The following is a 27,813-nucleotide window of genomic DNA, read 5'->3' on the forward strand; positions in this document are numbered from 1 at the left end:
GCCCAAATTTATTGTAAGTTGTGCCTAGTTTATGAACATACTGCAACGAGGGAAGAAAAGGCTAGAAAATTGTCTGAGACTTCAAAAATGGCCACACAAATATGCAGAATGAAGAGCAAAGTGGCAGGCCCACAATCCAGGACGATGAAATCGTTTAAAAAATTGACCAAGGACTGTGATCTGGTCAACAATTGAATAAAGCTAATTTATTTCCTCTGGTTGATTGCACCACTTTTTCCATCACTGTAAAGAAAATGCTTGGATATAACAAATTGTGCACAAGGTATGTACTGAAAATGCTTAGCAACCAACTTAAAGAGCAAGGAATGTTGATTGGACAAGTTTTGGACTGCTACTGTCAGTCCTGACCTTGTACAGAGCGACTATTTCCTCTACTCACACTTGAAACAGCAACTTGGGGGACAATGTTTGTTGACAGTAAAGTTGTCACAAATTGATGACGTCTTTTGCTACACTTTTGGTGTAGCAATGTTTTGCAAATATTTTTTAGGCATAGAGTCCAGAGAGTAGAGAGTAGGCATAGTAGTAGTAGTAGGCATAGAGTAGAGAGTTCTGTATATCAATCAACGACTACCGTTGGCTTGGTAGAACAGATTAATATTGTAGATTGAGGACCCATTGCACTCTCTAAATTGACAAATGGCATGATATTGAATTATTATATAATTTGTAGTTGATACTATAGAGTACAAAAAGTAATACAACAGACACACATGAAGCCATTTATTATTTTTTTACTGCCCCATTTCGTGTGAAAACTTTTACAAATTACAAACCTTCTGGAATTATTGATAATGACACTTCATTTCACTTTAACTTTAAAATACTTCCTTCCGAAAATCATAAAGCCAAATATGGGTACACATTTATACTTTCAGACAATTTGAGAAAGGCTTTTACTTTATTAGCTGGGCTTTTGACTTTCTGGCACAACTAACAACAATGTAATATAACTTAAACGAGGATAATACCAATCCATTCCACATATATATTTCTAGTTCCCTGATACCAAAAGAGGAGAATTTTAGTTCCTATATACTACATCTCTAACCCACAAAGTTTAAGAAAAAAGCTACTCACATAACCAGGTTTTCGAACATCATAACCACACTGTTTATTTTTTATTATTTCCTGAAATGAAGTGAAACAAAAATTAGGTCATAAATAACAAGAAAAATGTTACATTTTACTAAAATCAAAGTTAATCACAATATTGATAGGGACAATTTGATTTTTCATAGATTATGCTTTTATTTCAAAACCAGCCTTATGCAGCTTATCATGTTTCTTGCAGATATGTAATTAAAAGGTCATGTTTACAACATTGGGATATCCTAAATGCAAGGCAGAATGAGCTTAAGTATAACTGGCCTTCATGTCAACTTCTATAATAGTTTCCCTATTGAGTATGGCTGCCAAAATGTTGTAGCACAAAAATGAAATCTTTTTGTGATTGACTTTCTAAGGTGTAACCTTACAAAGGTTAAGGTGTTACCTGCCACTCAACTCATGTATGGTCTTTATGGGCTATTGGAGGTTGTTGTCCCTCCATAGCATGAGCAATGAGCATGAGTATGTCATTGAAAACCAGTAACATACAAACATTTCATAATCCTATATGACCCATCAAAATTGAAGAAGAACATACCAGGGAAAGTACATGATAATTAACAATGAAGAAGACCATAATATCGGGAACAGACTCAGCAGTTCACTTAATATTTGAACTGCGAAAACTGAAATCTTGATGACAATCAAGTTCAAACAGATTAATAGAAAATGCCCTAAATCTCTTATCATGAAACAGACAAAAAATTAAATACCTGAATACTATAAAATTTCTATTAACTTCCTCTAGTAGTAGACAATCCAAACCCCATAGATCACCCTGATACCCTCTTTACCTTCAGGCCACTAAGTTCCCTCATGACAAAAATGTATCTCATGCCCACAACCCTCTCACCATCCTTCTGCCACTCTCTCTCTAAGTATTTCTATTCAGTGAATTATTCTTAATTTTTTTCATTTTCTTTAAGTCCATAGTAAATTAACACCAGCACATGAAGTAATAACTCTGCATTGACAAAAGCACTATTGATTTCGTCTCTAGCAGTGATTTGCTCATCACTTAGCTATCAGAGGCAAAAAACAAAATAAGATACTTGCATTTGGTTTGCGTTTGCAACAGGAGAAAGGAACTCCACAAGCCTCCCTGCTTCCAACATCTTTTGAAGAGCAGTTGAAGTAATTGTTCTTATCCCAGTCCTTTGGCCCTTCAATTCCACAACACTGTAGCTACATATAACAAAGCACAAATAATATTTTTACAAAATTACAATTCAAAATTTCGCAAAACATGATATTAGCATTTAACCACTCATCTGGGTATGCCGTGTACATACGTCACACCAATTCTATGTTTATTTTCAATGGTAATGCCATGATATTCTGTCACACAACTGCAGCCACTCGTTGATTTATCCAATGAGTTCACCTTCTGCCCGGTAGATGGAATGTCAGACATTTTTTTGTGTACCTATGCGTCTTTTAGCGAAGCTATGTCACTGTCTTGGGGGTTGCATTCTCATTGCCCTTCTTTTGCCATGTGAAAGTAAGTCAGGCTATACATGGAATTTTTTGATTTATACGGGAAAGGACACAATGTATTCAGACAAATATAAAGAAGAGAATGTCACCGCCAAGTTCGTCCTGGTTTTAGCAGATAATCAGCTAGGTAAGGGGCATACTATATATTTTGGCAATTTGTCCACTAGCCCTAAATTAGTAGACAAGTTATTCTAGAATAGAACGGATGTAGTTGGGACGATGGGGAAACATATGGTGATGAAAGGGAAGGAAAAAAGAGGTGTGATGATGGAGAGCACATTTCATGGAACTGAAATGTGTGAAATGGAAAAATGGGGGAAAAAGTGGCGAAACCAATTGTGGTAAAAGACTACAATAAGAATATGGGTTAGGTTGATAGAAGCAATGGACTCATGTAGATGTACAAAATTGCGAGAAATCGACCAAAAAAATACTATCAAAAATATTTCAGCACTTGATGGACATGACAATGTTGAATGCTTATGCCATTTACAATAAGAATAGGGGGAAACTGAATTGAAAAGAATTTCTAATCTCACTTGTTGAAATATTGATAGCAAAGTATGAAAAGATACCAAAGTAGTCCAAGGAAGGCCATCTAAATCTCCTAAGCCTTACCGAGAGACATTTTATTGATACTGTCCCCCCAATAACAAAAAAGTGCCCCAGAAAAAGATTTGTTGTGTGCCACAAGGCGGGGAAAAGGAAGGAAACAAAATATTGGTGTCCTGATTGTTGTGTTGGTTTGTGTCCTGCTCCATGTTTCAGAGTATACCATACTGATAATGATTTCTAAAAATAGATATTCATTGAATTAAAAAATAAATTGTTTTTTTGTGAGTAAAACTAATAGCTGCACAGCAAATTTAAAGTAATGGTCATGATTTGCCATGCAATTTTTTTAGAATTTCATTTCTCTTCATGTTCGCTTCAAACAATTTCATTTTGTCCTGTAGTTTTTATTTTTTTATTTGATGGTTGTAAAAAAGTGAAGTGTTTATAGTGTAGAAATGAAGCATTGTAATTATTTAAAAAATGTTTACTGAAAATGAGTAAAGAATAAAAAAAATATAATTGTAATGTGTGGTTGCCCATTTTGCACCTTAATTTTACAAAATTTCTAACATTGTAATTTACATGTTGCCTATTAGTCGAAACATTCTGTTACCACTGATTTAACCATATATCTAAAATAGCGCTCATTCTACGCTAATGATTTCTTTAATTGTAGGAATTATTGAATTGTTGTCATTTTTAACTTAATGTTAAATAATCAAAATTTATCATTAATATTACAATTTAAACCAAAAATTTTCATTATTTCAAACGACTAATCAAAATATTTGTTTTATACTGCAAAAAATAATAAAATTTTTGTGTTTTCTCATCCTACGACAAAATGAGAAATCTGGGATCAGTGTAAAATTAAATACCCACCACGGGTTGGACATGGAAATATTAAATACCCAGATGAATGGTTAATCAGCTACCTACTACACACATAATATATTATTTATATAGTCTTAGTAACTTATATTCTATGAAAAAGTATTTAAAAAGATAGGCCAATCAACAAGATGATAATTCTTAAGCAAGAAAAATGATAGTTTCTTTATAAATCACATTGCTTATGGTTTCATTAATACTTCAAGAGAAAGAGTAAATATTAAGTTCTAAATTTAAAGTTCGAATATCCTAGGATAGATAAATAATATTACAATTTAGTCAATAATAGAAGTGCAGTAAGGCTTCAATTTCTGTCATCCCAAATTAAAATGTTTTAATAATAAAATCTTGTTGGCAATTGACATCACTGTCAAGCAAAAAATACATTTTACAAATCTATGCCTCTTGACAACTATTTAATTATTCATTCTCATCATTTTCTGCCATAGACCTTCCCATAATTTAAGGTGTAAACATTCTCTACTCCAATTGGACAAGTGCTCCCATTGCAAAAGCTTCCCAAGTCCAAGGTACAAGAGATCTGTAACTTACCATTCAGAGTCATTCCAGGGTAAATCAACAGGTATTACCGACAAACTGTTTCTTTTCAAGTTGAGATAGTTAAGTCTTAGCAAAGAACAGAGAAGGAGAGAGAGTGATATTTGAGCTAAGAAACATCCCTAGCACTTCCCTTCCTCTCCAGATGTTGAGCAGAGGGATCATCATCATACAAGAACTACAATGACAGTATTTCATTGGTTACAACTTCATAATCATCACAAAAAATGAATGAGGGAGCAAATTAAATCAACTTTCTATACTTTTTAATACTTCTTTATACTGCCTCAAATAGAGTAATTTGTATTCAGAATAGAATTCTAATACTTTCTCTTAATAAATTTCAAATGTATGTACTGTGGAACCTTCTAAAATGAGAATAGTTCATTCTACAATCTTTCTTGTTAAGTGAAACAGTCATTAAGTGAAACAATTTTTCCCATGTAAGTTGATCTAAAATACAATAATGCCTTTCGTGCCAAAAAAAATAAATTACATACAGGGTGTATTAAAAGAAAAGTATATATACATTGTTTAGGATTGTGGATTATATAATTTTTTCTTATACCTCAGAATAAAAAACGAGAATGCGAACTTGATTTATTTTATTATTTCTGTTTATAATTCCTTTTTATTATAAAGCTATTTAGAGACATTTGTTTTTCCCGATGCTTCAAAATTTTATAAAGATGCTACTCAGCATTATCATTAAAAACATTTCTAGTGTGCTAGTCACTACCTTATTAGTGTAATGTGACATACACATGGAAAGGTGCAACAGTTTCCTATGACCTCCACAATACATTCAGCCTGCTGTTTGGGACTTGACAATACTTGATGGCTCATGGATTTTCTGAATGGTAAACAAGCAGGAATTTAATTTTCAAATTGCCACTCACATTGGCATAAAATATCAGTGCCAGACAGCCTTTCATTAATTGCAACAGAGCAATGCATTCTCTAATACTGTTAAGCGCACAAATACATATACGCTTGTTTCAGCATCTTCTTCCAGAAGAGACCTGTCTGGTCAAAATTAAAAACCTGTTGCGTCAGGTAACCCTCAGAAACTATGAGCTTCAATAAGTTGCAGAGGAAGTTCTCCGCTGCCTTTGATTCACAGCTTCCTGCTCATACCTTAGAATGCCTTGGATGCAGGTTTTTCTGTTTAACTTCTCAAACCACACATGGATCCTCAGAAAATGCAATTGTTGATGTCAACTGGTTGTATGCAAATGCTAGATCAGCCACACTCACATCAGGTTCCCATTTTTCAATGATTTCACATTTCATTTCACTAGTTATTTTTATTATCTTTTGGCTGTCTTTTTGCGAATATTTCTTCGGGGAAATTTAAAAAAAAATGCAGAAAATAAAAATAAACCTTACTATAAAAATAACAAATAATACATCTGAACACAAGTTTGGAAAAAAGTGTGATCACTAGCAACACTAAGATGCTAGCAGAATGAGTGCTAGACAAAAACTCGAGTCGCAGGCCTGCAATCATTCCCGGAATTCCCTTCTCCTTGTCATTTGTTATGTGAAAAGTCGCTCATTAAGAGAGTCACTTTTGGTCAAAATATTTTTGCTAGTTACGCATATTACTTGCTATTCAAGGTGCTCATTAAGCAAGGTTCCATTGTGCATTTGATTTTTTAAATCCATGCATTGTCAATGCAACAATTTCAGAGTGTAAAAATCATTTGCCTTGACTGGGATTTGAACCCAGATCCCTCAATACCTGGTCGAGTGCTTTAGCCAGTTAAGCTATTGAGGCGTCCTCTTAAACTCTGAAATTTTGGGGCTTTTAAAGGAACAAGATGTTGTGATGAAATACTGTACATAAAATGTCACACACATTCGTAGTCGTGCGCGATGAACCACAGTCCACGAGGTTAAAGCCAACTTTTAAACACTTAGGCAAGGGAGTGAGACATGGATGCCAACTATCACCTTTTATTATACATATGCCTAGATTATGGTATGAGAGGCATAGGAAGGGTTGGAGGGACATGGGGAATCAATTCAATCAGTTAGGAATGTGGAAGATCAAGCTCTACTTAGCCAGTCAGCCAAGGGGCTATAATCATTGCTAGGTGCAATAGAAAACTAGTGAAATGCACATAGGATGAGAATCCTTGTAAACAAAACAAAGGTTATAAAGTTTTGAGAAAGAATAAGGCTAAGTTGATCATAAAAATTGAAGGCCAAAAACTAGAGCAGGTGGAATAGTTTGTGTACCTTGGAAGTGTTTGGATCAAGATGGTCTAAGTAGTAAGGATAACACAGGAAGAATTGCATTAGGCAATGATGCTTTCCCAAGGAGGGAATTAATGACTGGGACATGAAGAAAGGATCTTAAGAAAAGATCAGTGAAAAGTTTGGTAAGGAGTGTGATTTTTCACAAAGCATAAACTTGGTCACTAAAGCAAGATGATCAGCATAAGAGGTCGGTTCAAAAAGTATCGTGACTTTTGTGCTTTTCCAAAAATTATTTATTTATTCATGATTATCTATTTTGCCCCCTTCAAAGTAATCCCCATTAGATATTATACACTTGTGCCAACGTTTTTTCAATCCTTGAAGCACTTCAAAAAATCATTTTTGTGATCTTGTTCAGCTCCTCCTTCGATGCAGTCTTTTTCTCGTCAATCGTAGCATAGCATTGTCTTTTCATGGGCCTCTTCAGTTTCGGGAATAAGAAAAAGTCACTGGGGGCCAGATCTGGGGAATACGGTGGCTGTGGCATCACTAGTGTGTTGTTTTTAGCCAAACATTCGCACACAAGTAACGATAAGTGAGTAGGGGTATTGTTATGGTGCAAAAGCCAATTTCTGTTCTTCCACAAATCTGGGTGTTTGTGGCGGATTGCTTCGCGCAATTTGCGCATAACTTGCAGGTGATATTCCTTATTTACTGTTCTACCCTGTGGCAAGAACTCATGATACACCACGCCCCTGCATTTGAAGAAAACTATTAGCAAAACTTTCACATTTGACCGAACTTGGCGCGCTTTTTTCGGTCCTGACTCATGCTGCAGCTTCCATTGGGATGATTGAGCTTTAGTTTCCACGTCATAACCATTAATCAATGATTTGTCACCAGTTATTACCCTCTGGAGCAAATTCAGGTCATCGCAAACATAGTCCAACACCACATTAGCAATGTTTATATGGCGTTGCTGTTTTTGGTCGAAATTGAGCAATTTTGGTACAAATTTTGCGGCGACCCGTGTCATGCCCAAACCATTGGTAAAAATCGAAAGCCAAATGCCAATCTATATGATTTGGTCCTCAGCGACTTCTCTAATGGTGATTCGATGATTGGCCAATACTATTTTCTTCACTTCATCAATGTTTGTCTTTTGTCATCCGCAATGATCTCAGCCCTCCGAGAACATTTTGTACCACCGATAAACGTTGCTTCGGTCCAAGGTAGCTTCTCCATTGGCCACAGTCAACATTTGGAATGCATTCGCGCACTTAATTTTGTTTTTCACACAAAATATGATGCAGATTCTTTGATCCATTTTTTGGAACAGGCAAAAATCGAAGACAAGCCAAAACATGTCCAAGCCAAACAACTGTCAACATTAACTGAACATACAAAATGGCCGAACTTTTCGGCATAAGTGGACGTAAGTACCAACATAACGCCACAAAAAAAACGAAAATCTAATATACGTAACCCGCGGAAATTCAAAATTGGTGATACTTTTTGAACAGACCTGGTATATTAGAAGTATTGAAATGTGGGTGTAGAGAAGGTTGGAAAAGACATGAAGACATTAGACATAAAGGAAAACAACAAGGAAGTATCACACATGGTGGGTAAGTAGTGAGAGTTTTAGAGAGAAATTCAAAGGAGGCAGGAAATGGATGGAGAACATTTTGATAGATGATGGAATGTTGAAGACTGAGATACATGGGAGACATTCAGGAAAATGAGAAAGCTGGAGAAAAAGAAGAGGCATGTTGGACAGAAAGAAAGGATACAGAATTTATGTGGAATTGAAAAAAAGTTTAAGTATGGGGTGTCACATAGTATCTTGTCAGAGGAACCTAAGAAATGCAGTGATGTTCAGTTGGTGTGGTACATTTATAACCAACCTTAAACGGCAGACTAGCAAATGATAATAATTTTGAGAGTTGGCTGCAAGGGAGATGATGGTAAAGAAGGGAAAGATTGAAGGGGAAATTCAATGTTGAAAATTGTTAGCAGTAATGGTTGATTTGGACCTCTCACTAACACTGAGCATGGCAAAGTGTTCCCTTCCTTTACACTGGTCCTGGAGTTCACGCAATTTTCCCCTTAACCAAACACTACCCTTTCCTGTTCACTTCCATTGGAGGATAGGCCTCTTTGAGACTTCAATGTGTATGCCCTTTCGTGAAATGTCACTGTACAGATTTGTAGCTATACCACAGCTGTTTGCCTTCATGTGATGCACCCATTCAATATTGTGGTTGGCCGTAATTATTTAACGTGGAATTGCTAAAAATCAAGTCATGGGATGCGCTTGATAAGAGTAAATTCTGTTGAACATAAGGCAACTGTGAAGTCCAAAACAAGCATAATCCAAAAAAACTTTAAAAATAATTAAGTTATATAAAATACTATTATACAGAATGAATTGTATCGATTGTGACTTTATAGAATTTACTCATGATGATTGAAAAACTTTCAATAATTTTTCACACAACTATAGATAATTATTAAGGGTTTTTCAATCAAATTTACTATGATACAATAGAAAGCTAAATGCATTTTTTCCTGCCTGTTGCTAGAATCTAGGTGTATTAAAATACAGGCATTTTGTGGAAAAGCATGAGGTGAAAGTTTGTCAATTCATGTCTATTCATATATGTATTGATTATAACTTAAACATGTTGCCTAATCAAAGCTTATGTTAATCTCAATGGAAAAAGTTGCTTATTTATTCCATTAACATAACATTATTAACTCAAAAATCTGCATATTGGCAAGATTCATGAATTATAGCAGTCATGAATATCCTGTTCTGATTAACATCATTCCAATTTGGGTTGAACATTTTGGCCTGCGTCTCTGATGTAAATCAAAGACTTTACTATATGCACATTTAGTTATTACAAACCAATTCATTGCATTAATTTTGTATTTAAATATTACATTTGATCTCATCAAATTGTAAAATACATGCATTTAGAAAAATACTCACCCAATCCTCTTGAATCCAATCAATAAGATTCTGCTGATCAGGATCTTCTCGATAATGAATAATAAATGCCTGAAAACCTCCGGTTGCCTGAGACTTAATCTAGAAAAAAAATGAATTCCCTGTAAATGTTTACAAACAGCCATTGAAAATTCTAAGAAGAAATGAAAGGTTACTGCTTTGAAACTGAGTAAAAATGATTGCAATATTTTGTACTAAAAAATAACAGCATAATAAACTAAACTGAACAAAAGCAATCAATGATAAAGAAAATAAGGGTTTCCTGAGTTACTAAGTACATCATACCAGAGAAATTAAAACAATGATAAATATGATATATTACATTCCACTAGAACAAGCCCTTCACAAGACAGAATAATTGTTTTTCCATTGACCTTAGATCCCAAATCCCTCTGTCATAGTGGCTAACTGCTGTGAGGTTGGCTAGCCTTTATTGCACAATTTTCAAGGAGATTTTCGTCGAGTTAAAAGTATGCATGGGCCAGCTGGTAGAGAATGTGATAGGATCATACCAAAAGCAAAGACATCACAACTGCCACCTGATGTGCCAATGGCTGGGTCAAAAAAGTTTCTCCCTTGACATACATTTTTGGCTTTAATAGATTTCAAAAGAAATTTTACTCATACAAGCAAGTTTTGCAAGCCCAAAATGAAGTTAGAATACCTACTGTACTCTGAGCATATCTACTGTAGGGTTTTTTGTTATCTTTAAATTAATGTGATTATTTTCAAATTTAAAATTATTTTCAAATATCTTTGTGGATATAAAGGTTATACAATTATTTGTATTAAAAAAAAAATGGCCCCATTCAGAGGTTTACCAGATCTGCTGTCAAGAACTCAGGTGGATGGAACCCAGACATTTCAAAACCCATCCACCTAAGCTTCAAAACAAACTAAAATTTGATAGTCTCAATATAGCAATATCAGAAGATGGCTGAGGGGAAAGAAGTACGCAAGGATAGAGCAGCATGGAAGGCATTAATAAGAGAGAGTATGTTTCTTTTATGACTTAATAGTGGCATTTTTTAACACAGAAGGGTAGAGATGCTACAGGTAGCTTAGAGAATATCATGTACTATTTTTTTAATTCTCCAAACCATGTAATTTTCTTAGGGTAGTGAAAATAAATTTGCAAGCCAATACTATTGGACATAATTATTACCAAAATTATGATCATATTCATGACTCATATGCCTATGCCGTTTTAGGTAAAAGCTGACCAAGGGTTTGTTCAATTCCTTTAAGTCATGACTCCTTGCCTATTTTTACTGCATACTTTTTTTTACTTCCACAATACTTTTTTTATTTCACAATACTTTTTTATTTCACAATATGAGGAAAAATGGACACCCAAGTATTTTCATAATCAGATCAATGGTTGAATTTATAAATAGTCATCCTTTTCATGAGCTTCCCATAAGGCAAATTATGTCTGAAAAATTTACCCCTTGAATTAAATTTTTGACCCTTTTAAAAAATGATCCAGATTAAGCAAGTCAAGCAGAAACAGATTAAAATGACATAGTACTGCAATCTGCTAATAAAGCTCAACTATCTGTAAAAGGTATTAGAGTTAGAGAGCTTCAAGCAAGACCTCTTGAAAGTGATGGCCATCCTTGAGGACTTATAAGGGTTACTACAATTAAGTGAGTAATTTTATTACCAAACCAATTCTGAGCCTAATACGCAATGAACTCAGATTGTGTTGGGCCTTCGGCCCATGAGCAACCACCTTCCAACATGGCTTTCATTAGTCTAAAGTGGTGCCTTCCACCCAATTTTTAATTTTATCGAGAAAAGTGAAGATTAAGATCCCCTGAAGCATTAATACAATAATAACACATTGAATTATTTTATTTAAGATAAATTTAAGAAGAAAATTAGATTTATTATTTAAAATTTACATACCCAGTCTTTGAAAATGAACCCCAGGATCCCTGCTGTCATTTCCAAGAGCAGCAGGATGGCAAGGAATATTGCATACTGAAATGAAGAAGATATAAAATGATTATTATGTAAGTATTAACCATTACTGTAAAGAGGGAATTTAAAACTCTGATTAATGCAATAATTTTATCTGGAGATTGTTACCCCTGAAGGGATCAGTAATGCCTGTGTTGCCGAAAGGCTAACAAGTTCTTATCTTAACTCTCTTCATATGCCCCAGGCCTATTCGAATATTTATCTCAATTCTTTCCTTATTACTTCCTCCATAACTTTGAACTCCCTAATCTTTCATATCAAATCTCCACCTCATGTCCCCAGACATTCATAATCTATTCTTCTTGCTTATAAATTTTTATTTAATTGGCGACATTCAAAAATATATGCTTAAATACATAAAAAACCACAAATTACAAACCTGAAGTTTGGTTAAATAGGAGATGGTAAAGTTCGCCAGGTACCAAGTCCAATGGCATGTGAAATTTGCACATCAGAGTAGGGGGGCCAGTTCCTTTCTCTATACTGCCTATGGTTTTCCAGGAAGATCTGGTACCCAAACAAATCACACAGTTTAGTTGAAGCTGAGGGTGCCCAAAGGCATGCCCAAGAATTGAGGGGATCAAGACAGTGAGGTGACTAGCATACTGGCTTCCCACCCAGAGGGCCCAGGTTTGTATCCTAGTGACAGCAGATATTTTTCAGTGGTATACCGATCCCTACTTTAGGTGCTTTGTGGAGAGCACTTTGAGTATGCCGTCCGTTGGATGGGACGTTAAGCTGCGGGCCCCTTGGCACCTTTTGTTAAGAGTATGCAAACGCTGACGCTGGGTTTCTCTCTAGCCTTCCACCTCTCCCGTCAATCCGTAATGGTACAAATGACCTCAGCTGTTGGTTGCCTCCCCTAAAGCTACTACTACTACTACAGGAATTGAACCCGGGCCCTCAGGTCAGTAGTTCAATGCTCTACCCCAGGACTATTATGTTTCTCTGTTCATATTTTTGGTATATGTATAATATTACATATTCCAATAAATCCAAAAGCTGAGTCTGTGGCTCTGATTGTCATTCTCTTCCACTAATTACCATGTTTATTGTTCTAAATGTTTCATCTATTGTACATGATTTAATATGGCTTTTTCATTCTCGTGGATGAGCTATTTTTACTATTGAATAATTTTGTAAGGTAATGGACATCTTCAGATAATAATGGTCAGAACTTTCCAATGTAAAAATGCCATACAATTCACACTTAATTTCCAGATGTGGTTGATCCCACCATGAATACGTATGGAAATGCAGTAGAGATAAAATGAAGGACACTCACAGCTGCTAGAAGGCAGGTGTTCTCCCTGAGGGCCCCAACACAGCCAGTGAAGCCAATTATGAAAGTGACAGTGCCTGAAAAATAATTATTGAGTTAATTCAAGACCAACTATTCCCAAATATTCACTAGTTAAATTTACAAAACAAAATATTTTTTTAATAAAGGTAAAAAAATGTTTTCCCCAGCCCAAAAATATGAATGTATGTATGCATACATACATACACATATATTTATATATATATATATATATATATATATACATACACATACATACATATACACACACACATATACATATCTATCTATAAATATATATGCATACACATATACACACACACACATGGTGTGAAATTCATGCATCAGGGTAGGGGGGCCAATTTCTTTCCCTGTGCCAGTTATGGTTTCCCAGGAAGACCTGGTACCCAAAAATTCAAAAAACTTGGGTAGAGCTGCAGGCGCCCAAAGAGGCTTGCCCAGGAATCGAACCCAGGCCCTCCTGTCAGTAGTCCAACGCTCTACACCTCGACTACCACGATCCACATATGTGTGTGTGTATACATACATACAAATATATGTAAAAAAATTTATAACCATTTAGCAGCAGACATAAAATATACCAACTCATATAGGATGTTTAAATCTAGATTTAAATCTTATTTAATCAAGAATTGTTTTTAAGATCTAAATGGATAAATATATATATATTTATATGCATATATATATAAAAATAGAAATATATATATATATATGTATGTGTATATATATAAATATATATAATACATTTGAATAATAGGATATCAAAAATAAGACCATTTAGCATTATAAAGTAGAATATAATTTATTGAAGTTTGAGTGTCAGGTTTTTTCATGTTATTTACTTAATTGGGCAAGATTGAGGCTAACAGTTTTTTTCTTTCACCTAAACCTTAGACATGACATTGAAGACAATAAAATACACCCAGGCCCTAGGTTGAGAAAAATCCACCTAGGTGGGAATCAAACCCACGACCTCTGGATTGGCAGGTGAGGATGTTACCCCACCACCACCCGGGCCAGGTTAAGAATTGAAGTGTACAGTCTAAGCCCATTCAAAGCCTTTCTTCCGTGAAAGACTACTAAATTATAATGGAATGATATTTAGCAGTCAGTAAACAGCCTTCTGCAAAAGATTATTTTCAATTTTGAATTGGCATTTATTCAATTTATAAAAATGTGAGTACCAAGATATTTCAAAATATGTGCAAGAACAAAAATAGACCAAAAGTTTATTGATTTGGTACTTTTTCATCAGGCAACTTTTGTTTAACAACTTAGCTTTACACTCAAAGAGTCCTAATGTGCATTTTTTCCAGCAACAACATCCCCGTTTAGTAAAGATTACTTCATAGTTTGGATGCGCAAACTCTTTAAAAAAATACGGAGAAATTGTTTTCTTTTAGTTAAAGGCTACCTAGCATTCTACAAGGAGTCTTAAAGCATTTAACTTGAAATTCTCCTAATGAAACCTATACATGAGCAGCATCACTTGACCAGGGAGATAAAAACTGCAAGTAATTGCACAAGCAAAAAAAAAGCATCCTTCAGCACTACTTAAGCTTAATCAATTGTACAAATATGTCCACTTAGATTTGGAGTATAATAGAAAACTAGTTTAAATTGTTTACACAAGGTAGGTTTGTAAATGGAATGCAAATACAACTCCTAGACTTGCAAGATAGCATTCAAAATGGCTGGTCTAGACTTAGGACCGAGGCCAAGAACATGAAAATTTGGGAGATTAATTAGGAACAGGCCAGTGGACCAGTGAAATCCAAACAAATGAAGATTTTGAGCAAAAGAATGGAACAACACAACATCCAATGAAAAGGAAGACAACGTTTTTACATCTATTGTTAAGAAAACTCTGGCCCTAGAATCATAGCTCTTCAGCATGTCTCCTGGGAAAAATGTTGTAGATAATGTGCTCAGCACTTGTCCTTCATATAGCAAACCATCATAGCTATGTGGTATATGAAACTGAGCTCAAACTATGAAACAGTTTGACTGACTGTTCACTTCAAATAGATTAGTAATTTTCTTATGTCTTACTTATGTAATAGCTTAGGCACTTGAAGATATTTTGTGATTACATACTTGAAAAAATCATTCATGTTTGCTATTTAATTATTATTTCATTATGAATTAAGTTTGAAATGGCATTTAAGTCATTGCTGCATGCATAATAATCATGGTTCCAAAGATAAACACCATGGTGCCATAATTAGAAATACCAAAGTGCCATTAAACTTCCATGATTAAATATAAATCTCTATTATCAATTACAAAAGAATGTTTAATATTAAAAAATATACCAAATAAAATAGCCTTTTCCTTGTTACATCGATTTCAATGATTAGTATATCATTTGAGTCCAAGAGTATTCATGTATTCATCATGTGGTTACATTGGTAGACTATTCAATTCAAGGAATTTTCACCATGACAAATATTTTATCTTCTCCTTACCATTTAAAGACATTATCACAAAGGAAATGTGCTGGCCCCTACATGATGCCCGTTTTATTATGCCCTGCCAACCTCAGAAGTTGTCTTCAAAAGGAAATATCTATACTCTTTCAGTTTCTCCATTTGAGTAGCATGATATCATTTAGATTAAAAATCATGTCATTTATTCTTTAGGTACATCAAGTATTTCTTAATTAGTACTAGGGATGACTACTATACTACACATCAAAAGAAACATCTTGCTATCTTACATCTGCAACCTGCATCTGGTTAAATTTGAATAATTTTTTAGTATCTTTGTAAGCATAACAAAAATATTTTTCAGGAAGTAAAATAACTCGCTACACAAATACTATCTCCACTATGCAGGGAATATTTGATGATGACTGAACAGAAATGATTTTCACTGTAGGAAAATGTTAGCTGCACAATATTTCAAGTTAAGACATGCAAGTTGATAATACAGGGCTCAGGATGTCAATCTATACACAACATGAAAGTGGGGAAATGTGATGAGCCAAGGGATCTATTCAGCCAGCCACAGTCTGACACTAAGCAGAGTGGGCTTATAGGAGACATTTTCAAATGCTGATCTTGTTTTTAATCTGATGAATGAAATCCACAAATATAAGGGAACACAATTTTTCCAGCCTATCTATTTGGCTTTCAATTCTAAAGAGCTGGTAAAGGAAGCTTACATACAATGACAATGAAAATTTGAAAAATTTTGCATGCTATGCTCAATGACACAAAGGACTTTGGAATTCCATATTCTTGAAAGAAAAAAACCAAATAAAGTAATTAACATTTTCATTAACAAAACACATAAGATCCTTAACCAAGTCCCTGCAAAGAATGTTAGCATGTTGTTAACTGCTCCAAAAATGACTGAATATGAAGTTTCAAGTTAGAACAAGGTAATTTCTTAAATCTAAGACAATTTGATTTGGACTAGCAGAACAACATAAACATATGCATTTGACACAAGTATTGAGAAGGAGCAATTTTTTGAGAAATAGTTGAGGCTGATACTTCTTGGAATTCCACGAATGAATAAATGAACATGGAAGAATGAAATAACTCTTTACCGTAAGATTCTAATAAGAAATTTGAAAGTCATTAGTACGTGAAATTGTTATAGGAACCTTGGACAATTTCTCAAATGTCAATGTGACCATGGTGGTGGAATTATTCAAGGAAAATATGGCTTGTGCAATTGTCTTCAAAACCTTCAAGCTAAAATTAGTATTGTATACATTTTATTTAACTGCACACATTAAAACAATAGCTACTATACTTATTACTATTTCATATTGCATAAAAAAACAGGCACACATATTCTAATGATACTGATACCATTTAAACATGATCTCATTACAGTCAAAAATTGGTATTTCTACTGAGTGGCAGTAAAGGCCTTCTAGCAGCCAATTTCCACAATTTTATTCATTTTTTCATTGCAATTTCAGGTATTGGTACTTCAAGGTACATATGCATATATATATATATATATATATATATATATATATATATATATATATATATATATATATATTGATATCATAGCATAACACAGTATTTATAAGCTATTTATGTTCTTCTTGCATCAGAAGAAAGTGTTTCCACTCATAGCAATGCTATTTTGAGTCTACACAATTAGTCGATTAGTGGTTTTTCCCAGGTGAAGTTAAGGTTTGGATAATTTTGAAAGCATTCCTTTTCTTGAATCAATTGGTGGAAAATTCAGGAAATGGGTCCAATACATTAAAATAGGCTTTAAAGTGGTCAAAAATACTTAAAATCAGAATTCAGGAGAAGCATTTACATTCACATTATTGAAATACTTCCTTTAAAAAAAACAAAGTGTTACTGCAACTTATGTAGTTATAAGTGAGTGAGTTATGAATTTTAGTGTTTTTTTTACTTTTATCAAAATCTTTGAAAGTGTTTTGCTGGAGTGAAAAGCTGATGCTAAGCACATTACTCAATCATTCCGTGCCAGTCATGTTATGTGGGCTAACTCCCAGTATTCCCAGTTCTCTTTGCATGTATTCCTACCAATGCAATTTTTCAGTTTACATTTAACTCTAAAAAATACATTTTTTGGTCTTTCAGTAGAACAGCTTCAGATTTATCATCCAGATGCTACACTTATTCAATCAAGGCGATATAACTATTTAAGGAAACTCTGTCATAGCATTATAAGCTGTGTAACTTTCCTGATAACTGAAGTCTCGGGAAAGGTGAAGACAACACAGGAAAACAAAATAGTTTCCACTATGAATATATGAACTTCACATGTAGCATCTATTTGTATCTGGTTAAGTTTACCCTCTCATATCAAATTAGGTTACATTTGGGTTAAAGACTTGTTTGGTTTTAATTTTTACAACCCCTAACATGGCGGTGATTATGATGATATATGCACATACATTATTTTCTAACATTATGGATGCTGATTTAGCTGACAAAATGTGGTTCACACTAGCACTTACACCCATAAATGCACTTGGCTATTTTGTATGTCATCTATACCATCTGTCATTAGTAAGTTCATGATATAAATATTTAAAAAAAACAGAAAAAATATAACAATAAGGCTGGAGCATAAACAGTTGCAGCTCCACCATAATTATGCAAACCCACCAGGTAAGTTAATATTTTGTCAGAAGTACAAGAATATTTCAACTTTATAAACACAAGCTAAAATGTGATCAGTTTTGAAATTACTTTAGAGAAGTTATGACAACTCTGGTTGAGTTTTGTATGTTATGTTTACCAGATGGCTGACACAATAGCAGAAGTGTATGCTTGTTTTTAAAAAGACAAATGACTGACCTGGGACAGGACAGCAAGTATGCACTTTGAAGCGGATAATGGAATATGGAACCAATGAAGATATGTACATGGAAAACCAGGCATTATAATGAGGCTGATTATTGCGGCAACTCTTATGTAAAATTCAAAAATGGAAACAGATAGGACGAAGATTTCTAGGAAATGAATATGAAAAGGGAGGAAATGATTACAAAAGATAATTACATGACCTATTGCCAAACTACCTATGCTAATCATTAGGAAAACAAATTCATTCATTTCACTGTACATATACCAATCAATAATTACTTATTCCTAAAGAGAAATTTGAAAGAATATCAGAGAGTAAGCGAACACAATGCTCGGATTATATAATGGTAACATACCCTATGGTAACACTGTACATTTGTCAAGGTAGTGAAAGTCCATAAAATGTACAGCACAAACAGATCATGACTGCAGAAGATGAGGCAATTACATCCATACCCACACAAGTCAAAATGCAATTCCAAGTCTTAGTGTCTTGGGTAAAATCAGTCGAGTGAATGAATTTGGTGTTCACCAATACCATTGTCGTGGTAATGAAATCAATCATGTTAAATCCAGTTCAAAAACACTTCTCAAAAATGTAAGAACTTACAAAGACTTGACTACATAGAAATGAAATCCCCATATATTTATTTCCCCCATGGCAGCCAGCAAGAATCTGAAACCGTAGAGACGTACTTCAAAGTGGAATTCCAATTAATAAGGAAAATATTTCCCTTGGATAGAATACTGAAGTAATTTTTCATTGAATGTAAAAAATCAAAATAATAATGCTGAGCAAATGTGAGATAGAGCACCAAACAGTGATGTAAATCAAGTCATTGGCTACTAATTTATCAAATATTGGCAACATAAAGCAAAAGTAATTGTGCTTGGTGGGGAATAGCTTATGAATTTCATATGTGAATAAAACATGAAAAGGATACCATACAATATATTTAGCTCATTGGTCTTAAGTTAGACTTAGAAATTCTAACAAGATGCACTAACTAATGTGTAAACGTCATAGATTATAAGGTGACCATTATTATAACTGATAATGCAAAAGGAATGCCATAAATACAGGTATATAAGATAACTAATCATATTGTGCATCATGAAACACCAAAGCAAAACAATGCTTTGCGATATAACTCTTAAAAGGATTCTTTACTGAGAGAAAAGTCATTAGCTTCAGGCATTTAGAAACAAATCATTTGGTCAAAAATAGGGAATGCTAGTCCCATCTCCATGACTACTTTGTTGCCTTCTTTAAAATTAAATTTAATGGTGAGTTTTTTTAAAAGCAATTATAGAAAGGGCATCTGGGGAGTCAAAAATATACTCTGCAAACCTATGCAGCAAAAGACAATATCTGTATGAGTGATCCTACGATAGTAAAATAGAAAGGTGTCTCCAACCATCACTAACCATTTTGATGAAAAAGATCTTTGCTATAACTATGAAATAGCATGCCTGTAGCAAAATTCACTCCCATGTATGAAGTCTCATGGAAAGAAATTGAAAATTGATAACAATTATTAAATATAATCTGATACCAATTAATTAGACAAACTTCCTGAACCTGAGGAACACAACATCTTTAGTCTGCCAAATGTAAAAAAGCCACACTATTCAAAATTGCATTCTTGGGTGATTCAGTAGATTTATTGCTGGAATATGATGATATGAGGGTGTTTCAATACAAATTAGGAGTTCTCATATTAGCTACTGTTTTCTCCCGGATTAAAAATTATTTATTTTCTTCATGATCATATGGTATAAGTGATTTCATAACTATAGCTAACCTTACTATTCCAAAATCAGTCATGCTACTAACTGTCCATCTCATTGCCTGGCCTTGTTTTTATGGCCCAATTGGCCAACAGTTGACACTAGCATGATTTCAAATTTTCAAAATGGCATCATTTACAGATGAGTAAACTTTCTCATAGTCTTGGGAGTGTACGATCTTTGCACTCCATGCTCATAGACTTGCAGAAAGGTTGCTATTTTATACCAACAATTAGGTTTCCAAGGTATGAAAGTATAGACTTGCAATGCTCAATTCATATATTCTAAAATATTAGACTTGATAATCTATACATGGAAAACAGACCGTAAGAATTCACCTTTGTTGTTTAACGTTTTCATAAAAAATTTACCTCATTTTATGAAGAACACTGACAACAATATTCTGAGAAGTTCAACACACAATTCACTAAATACAGCATGATATAGTGCATAAAATCCTATCGTGATTCATAACATTTACATAAACATAAAGAGATTACTGGCTATAAATAATATATACTGTTGTTGGGGTTCAAGTTGAAATACAATGATTTCGAATTAATGTGTACATCTCCTAGCTCAGTTAAGATGAGAGTTGGATGACTTGTGGGATGGGGTAATAAAAGGATGAAGAAGAATGCAGAAAACTTAGGTGGCAACTTGAATGGAAAATTCAGTGAGGATGGAGAAGGAAGATGTAACCATAAAACTCCCTAAATTGAGGATGGAACATGTGACACTGGGGTTTCCACATACCCAATAATATAAGTGAATCAAATCCTACAGTTAAAATCCTACCCTCCTTATTAATTAATACACTAACTTTTGGATAAACACACCTGATTAAACGGCAAAAAAGCAAGCCTGGCAGAATATTAACTCAACTTCTATTAATCATATTCACCTTCATCTTTTTTTGCGTGCCTACCCACATTTGAAACAAGTCCTAATATATAATAATCCTGACTATAAAACTCCAATGATACCATTATGTAAAAATGATATCAAGATAAACACATTGAACAGTCTCGTTTGTTGATTGTATCATACATAAAAAACTACTGAAATTGTCTATTTGGTAAAACGAAGCATTGTGGTCATAATATCATCAACATGAAAAATTCATTTAATATTTTGAGGAAATTATCAGAAACACATTTCATCTAACAGGAGTTATTGGAGTGTATCAAGGAGAAAACTACAGGTAAACATGACACATTCACTGGCATCTTATAAACAGAAATAATTCAAGCAACTAATACATAAGCTATATCGTATGAATGAGACTAATATTATCATTAAGTACCATAATTATATCGCGATAAAACATATTAAGTAATGTAAAATCATATTTCAAATTTGTACTTTTGAATGGAATGAATCACACAAGACAATACTGTCATCCCCACAATGACTAAGTCAAATGACAGTATGCAAATTATGGCAAGAAATTTGCTTAAATACTCATGGAATAATAAAAATGAAATTATGTTTCTTGTAAATACAAGTTTAAAATATCGTTGAAAGGAGTTAAATGAGAAGAAAGATCAACCACAACAACAACATTCCCTTCTCAGTTGAATTACCAATAATGATGAGGATGAAAGCTGGATCTAGGGCGATGTTGGTAAGACGACTTAAGTTGTTAAATATATCCTTTTCCGTCCAGGCCCATATACCAACTGCCAGGATCCCCAACCCCAGCAGCTAAACAAGGAAAATTCTAATGAAGCTGAGTAATAACATTAAACAACAAAAAATAACAGGAGTTCGTACAAGGTCATCATTTGTGATATAGCTACACTAAAATTGCACATCAAACGCACGAATCAATGCAGAAGACTACAAATGTTTTCATCTAGCTTTAAATATAACACTTCTACTCTAAATTTCCTCGTAACAGACAACTAGTAGCTTCCGTAAAAAAAACTATGTATTACAACATACAAAGTCAACAACAGTTTTTAAGATTATTTAAATAGTTTTCACTATCTCAATTCAGAACACAAACTATAAACTCTGCATTGTAAAGAATGACAAAAGTCGGACAAATGTTGCGGATGGGCGAGCCTAATCGAACTTGACAGCTACGTACATGGTAGCAAAACAAAACACACAAAAAGCACAAGCATATGGCTGAATGCAGGAAAAATTGTAAGAAATACATTAAGCATTGCTACTACGTGTTTACAAAAATAAATACGAAGAGACATCAATTAATAACATTCACTTACCCAAAACATTACATTAAATCCGAAAATAACATACTTCAAACAGCAACTGACTTCACTTTGATCCCTTCTATACTTCCTAACAGGCATATTGGCCACATTTAAAATGACTTGTACAAAAATAACAAAATGGTGATCAGCTGATTGCTTTTCTTACGATCCCTTGGGCCATTTTCAGCAACCATATGCAATTTACAATTGAATTAGTGACCCCTAGTTCCCCCTAGGCGTCGCTGCTGATCGCCAAGTAGTTGAAGTTGAAGACGGTCATTTCACCGTGAATGTAATCAACTTCTAGTTCAGATGGCGAAGATAGGTGCTATTGTACCAAAAATGTTGCTTAGCGGATGAAAAGAAATGCTGAGCAATTCGAACTTTTTTTACAATAGTACTGAACTTCAGGACATGGTTCCGTATTCGTGGCTTTAGGCTACTGTATTTATGCTAATACGTGGGAGTGTGTCATGATGACCTTGTTTTCGGGGATCACTTAATCTTATTTTTCTAACACGTAAAATGTATAAAGTTTTATATCAAATAAAGAGTTAACGTAGAGGTTAACACACTACCTTCATTTAAGATGTACTACGTATTCGTGGCTCTTTCAAGCGTATTAAGTGGGCTCCATGATATTATAGTATAGTTATATTATAGTAATAATGAAACCGAACAATTAACCGTAATATTGTAACTTTATAACGAAGAATATTCTTTGCATGGCGATGCCGTTTAAATTAAAGGGGCTTCGAGTCAGAGAAAAATGTCAGAATGGTGATGCCACGGATTACATAGCAATTCTAATATTCGTAGGTGCGACATAATTACTGAAATGACTTTTAACAAAAATAAATTAATCGAAATCTTTGAAGCATTTGTATTATATGAAAGGCTTCAGATGCGCTTGAATCTGATGGGAGCATCGGCATTTGCTGGAAATCTATCCTATTAAAAACACTTTTGAAAACCTTATTCAATTAGCCTCGTGATTCTTTACTGATTGGTGTAGTTTCTGTGGCAATTCAAAACCTCAGTGCTATCAGTTCATCGCTTTTCAGTCGAGATTATTCAGTTTAAACCCATTGTAAGTTAAAGATGCCGTCAAGTTTTTTTACCAATGCTAAGTTATTCTGAGATAAATTCAGTTAATCATGCCAGTAACTGGAGTTTGCATTTAATTCAGTGATGTATGATTCCTGAAGAAATAATTGGGATTGGTGGCATCTTCGTGCCATCATTGGTTGTTAACACGATTACTTATATCTGTCCTGGGACCAGTTATTTTCCTTTCGTACATTAATGAGCTCTCAGGTAGACTAAATCCGTTGCCTGGCATACTCCCAGGGCCCTATGCTGATGACACCGATTTTAGTGTCAGCCTCATCTATCATTTACCTGCTGTCTAAGTTAATCCATGCGGCACTTCTGCTGGATGAGTGGTCCAAGCAGAACTCCCTCAATGTGGATAAATCAAGCTTAGTGTACTCTATTGACAAAAATAAACCAAAAGCTATCAATATTGATGAAAATTGATTCCCAAAAATACCAGTTCTTGCTTTCTGGGCATTGAAATAGACAATACATTATCTTGGGTCGATCATATTAAGGAGTTTCTTAATAAATTCAGCTCCATGTTCTCATCTGAATGATCAGGTGCACCATTAGTAATGATGTTCTATCAGCTGTGCATTATGGTTATTTCTATGCACAAAACACTCATTTGTGTTAAGTACAACACCCAATTCTACAATAGCAATGAAGATTATCATACTAATAATACCAGGACCTCTAAAAACCTCCACCAATTATTTGTAAGAACTAAAAATGCAGACCTTGAGCCTAAAAATATGGGCCTCATCCTTATATTAAGTTACCTGTTAATGTGAGTAATCTCAATGAAATGTTACTATTAAAAAAAAATACTTTGTGAATATCTTTTAAAGCATATGTTCCACTCTGTCGATGAATATTTGCAACTATAGTTTGCAGCTGTATATTTTCTTTGATATGTCCTATATTTGCACAAGAAATATTCAATTGTTCCCGGCTCAACTTTTTGGAAATTCATGTTTATTAAATGAAGAATACCATGTATCTTTCCACTGTCCTGACCAGGTTTGCAGTTCTTTTTTCACCCATACTCTCTGTGCTGCTTGGAGTGCATGCCTCACCGCTAAGGAATTGCTGTTGGTGTTCAAGTTGACGTAGTGGAAAGTGACATGACAGGACAGGGCAATGACATGGCGTAGTGGAAAGTGACATAACAGGACAGTGGAAAGATACATTGTATTCTTCATTTAATTTGCACAAGAAATCCTTGGACAAAAATAAATTGACTGATTACAACATGGTTAACTTCTAATCCAAGAAAGGAGAGATTATGCAAAGAAATGAGCTAAACCTTAAGGCTACTGTATTGGTGCATGACATTATAGCTCATCACAAACCCGCTTCACAACAGCAACTCAATACATTATACTCTAAACCCATAGTATATTTAAATCTCAACAATAAAACGTGCAGTAGTATTTGAATAGCTCTCATTGTTAGCTTCTTCTCTCAGTTAATCCAAGTAGGGTTCTTAGAAATATTATTATTGCGAATGTAGTGGTTACTACCTGAGCAGATGTCTAGTGTTGGAAATATACCATTGATAGGGGATATTTTCATAGTGCATATAATTAAATGAGCTAGGATCTATTTACTCCTTTAGGAGTTGCATAAATCATTCTTTAAGAAAATAAAATACACCCATTTGAATGTGCAAACTGAATTTTTTTTGCCAAAAGATATGACATCTCTATCAGAAAAGCAGTTACTAACACGTAAAAGAAAGAATACCAGTCAATTTAGAATGATAAATTGTGATACACCAACTTAAGAAACAAGAAATACATTAGATGATTTCAATTTACTCCAGTTAAGGAGTACTCACTGAATTGAAATGAACTGCATAGTTGTAAAATAATGTTATTCATTCAGCATTTTCCCAAAATTTTTCTAAACTTTTCCCAACCCTTAAACAAATTTTTTTCTACTGAAGTAGTATATCTCAATGACCATAACAGCATAGAAAAATTCTTTGATGCATTTGCCCATTACAAGTGCATTCCATGACACCTGCCTTTATAGCTGACTCATTCTCCACCATTTCTCTACTAATTTAAACTTAGACAATCTTCTAGTACCCCAAAACCTATCACATTGGTTTGTAATTCATTCTTATCCAAGTATACCAAAGTTTTACTTCATACAGAATTGTGAGGAGAAATACTATATTTCTCTCTATTTAATAAATACTATAGTTTCTCTCTTCTAGCATCCCTCCTACCCTCCACTCCAACCCAAGACAATAGAAGAGGCATACATCTGGCTCCTTGACTCCTGTATTGAGCCAGGGTTAAAGTCAGACATATATTACCCCACCCTTCAGTATTTTCATTCCCCCTCTCCTCCCATGTCAATCCTACACTTCCAAACCCTTCCCCTCCCAAACCTTTCCCCACCTTCCCCTTCCATCCAGTATCCTCTTCTCAGTTCCTTCTTTCCATAGAGGAAGGTGGTCTTGCCACCAAAAATTTTGGAATACTTATGTCCTTTTTAATCTGTTTTATTATCTTTTCGTTAACCACGCCATATTACTCCTTAATTTGAATTATATATACAGGTGTAGCGCTTACATCCAGACAAATTTCAACTTGAATTTCCCGCCATATCGTAGTTCCACTGAAGGTCAAGATTGGCGCTTTTGAAAGCTATAGGCATCTAGTAAACAGCCATAATCTGAAAATGGCCGAGATGTTACGTACAAGTGCGGATTACAATTGAAGAGCAGCTATTATCAAGTGTTTGCGCTGGGCATTATATATCAAAATAGTTCGATTCTTCTGGTACCACAGATCACCTGTTTACGATATTGTGGCTAAGTATAATGCTTCGGAGAAGTCTGGGGAAGGTTTTGCTGACCTGGCAAGGAAATCTCATTCGAGGAAATGTGTGCTTGACCAGATTTGTGCCACACCCTGTATATATCATTTGAATGCTTATGACGTTCTTTTATTGCATTCGTGTATGTAATATTTTTGTAATTAGTGTGCCTTATATCTCAGGATGTTATTGGTGCTGCATCTGTGATCACTGGGCAAATTAACATAATAATAACACTGGATTTTGTCATTTAATTTTGATGAAGGCAATTCATATTTCAATAAAGAAAGAAAGCACATTCATTCACTCACTTGATGTTGCTTAGGAACCACCAAAGGCTGGAAGGAAGGGAGAGGAAAGTTTGAAAGAAGAAGCAAGGTAAGCAAAAGAGTTATGATGACCCAACAAACTGTGCTTCATTCAAGATCACTGAAACTGGAGTTGAAGGGGTAATGAAGTACAATTTTTGAAATTTGACTAGTTTAATTGAAAGTTAAGTAGCAGCCTCTGGTTTCAAGGGAAAATAGCACTTTACACCATGCCAGTGCTTGTACAAGGGGGAGTAATGCCTCCCCTTGCATAAGGATACCTAATATAATCAAATACAAAATTCAAGTAAAATATGTACTTTTATGTAATTCTTCTCATCATAAAATTAATGTACTTAATAATATAAATCATTACCTTCTGCTACCCAGGCACTCAATTGCTACAATGACATATCATCATATGTTTTTCATTTCAATGTTTTTCCATATTGATAGAATTGAGCTCTTACGGCTAGTAGTATTAAATAAATGAAAAACTCCAATAGCCGTAAACAATTTAATTTAATGTTTTTCCAAATTAAAAATCAAGCACATTAATTAAATTTGATTTATAGACAGAATTTTTCACATTACCAACACTCATTCCCACATTTACGATTTTTTAAGGTCTTCCTCTAATTATTTAAAATTACTTGAATTCATCAACACAAAAACTACCAACTCACAATTCCTGACCCAATATCAAATCTTTTAACATTATTCTCACTCAGCAATAATATGCAGCTACAGGAAACGTTAAGTTTAGTTAAACATACACTTTTACACAAGCAACTAAGGTCATCTATGGGCAGTTCTAATTCCATTTTAATTCCTTATGATAGATTAATAAATATTAGAAAAGTTTGCACTTAAGGTTAGGATCTAATTTCAAAAAGAAGTATAGTATTGATTTCCGAGATCCCAAAGCCTCCTACCCTAACAACTTCTTGATGCTTTTGAACATCAGTTATGACTCATCTTATGCTGCTTCTCCAGGATCATTCCTTTTGTGCTCACATCTGCCAATGTGTGATTTTCAAGTCACGGTCTGCCAGGTTTATTTCTTTTTGACAATGGTCTGGTT

The 27,813-nt window shown here is 34.2% G+C and overlaps 1 protein-coding gene across 1 annotated transcript in view; it reads right to left on the minus strand.

The window, feature by feature from the left end:
- The window catches only part of Tsp26A (Tetraspanin 26A), a 31,280-nt gene extending 8,637 nt beyond the window's left edge, over positions 1-22,643 (minus strand). Inside the window, exons 1-7 of the mRNA XM_071582985.1 lie at positions 22,501-22,643; positions 21,853-21,973; positions 13,125-13,198; positions 11,765-11,839; positions 9,836-9,934; positions 2,188-2,316; positions 1,102-1,152 (exon numbers count right to left, since the gene is read on the minus strand). Coding sequence (XP_071439086.1) covers positions 1,102-1,152; positions 2,188-2,316; positions 9,836-9,934; positions 11,765-11,839; positions 13,125-13,198; positions 21,853-21,973; positions 22,501-22,587 — 636 coding nt within the window. The 5' untranslated portion in view covers positions 22,588-22,643. The remainder of the gene's footprint in view (positions 1-1,101; positions 1,153-2,187; positions 2,317-9,835; positions 9,935-11,764; positions 11,840-13,124; positions 13,199-21,852; positions 21,974-22,500) is intronic.
- Positions 22,644-27,813: the final 5,170 nt, after the last annotated feature.

The sequence above is a fragment of the Hetaerina americana genome, unplaced genomic scaffold, assembly GCF_022747635.1.
Source record: "Hetaerina americana unplaced genomic scaffold, ioHetAmer1.1.p SCAF_12, whole genome shotgun sequence".
Classification (NCBI taxonomy): Eukaryota; Metazoa; Arthropoda; class Insecta; order Odonata; family Calopterygidae; genus Hetaerina; species Hetaerina americana.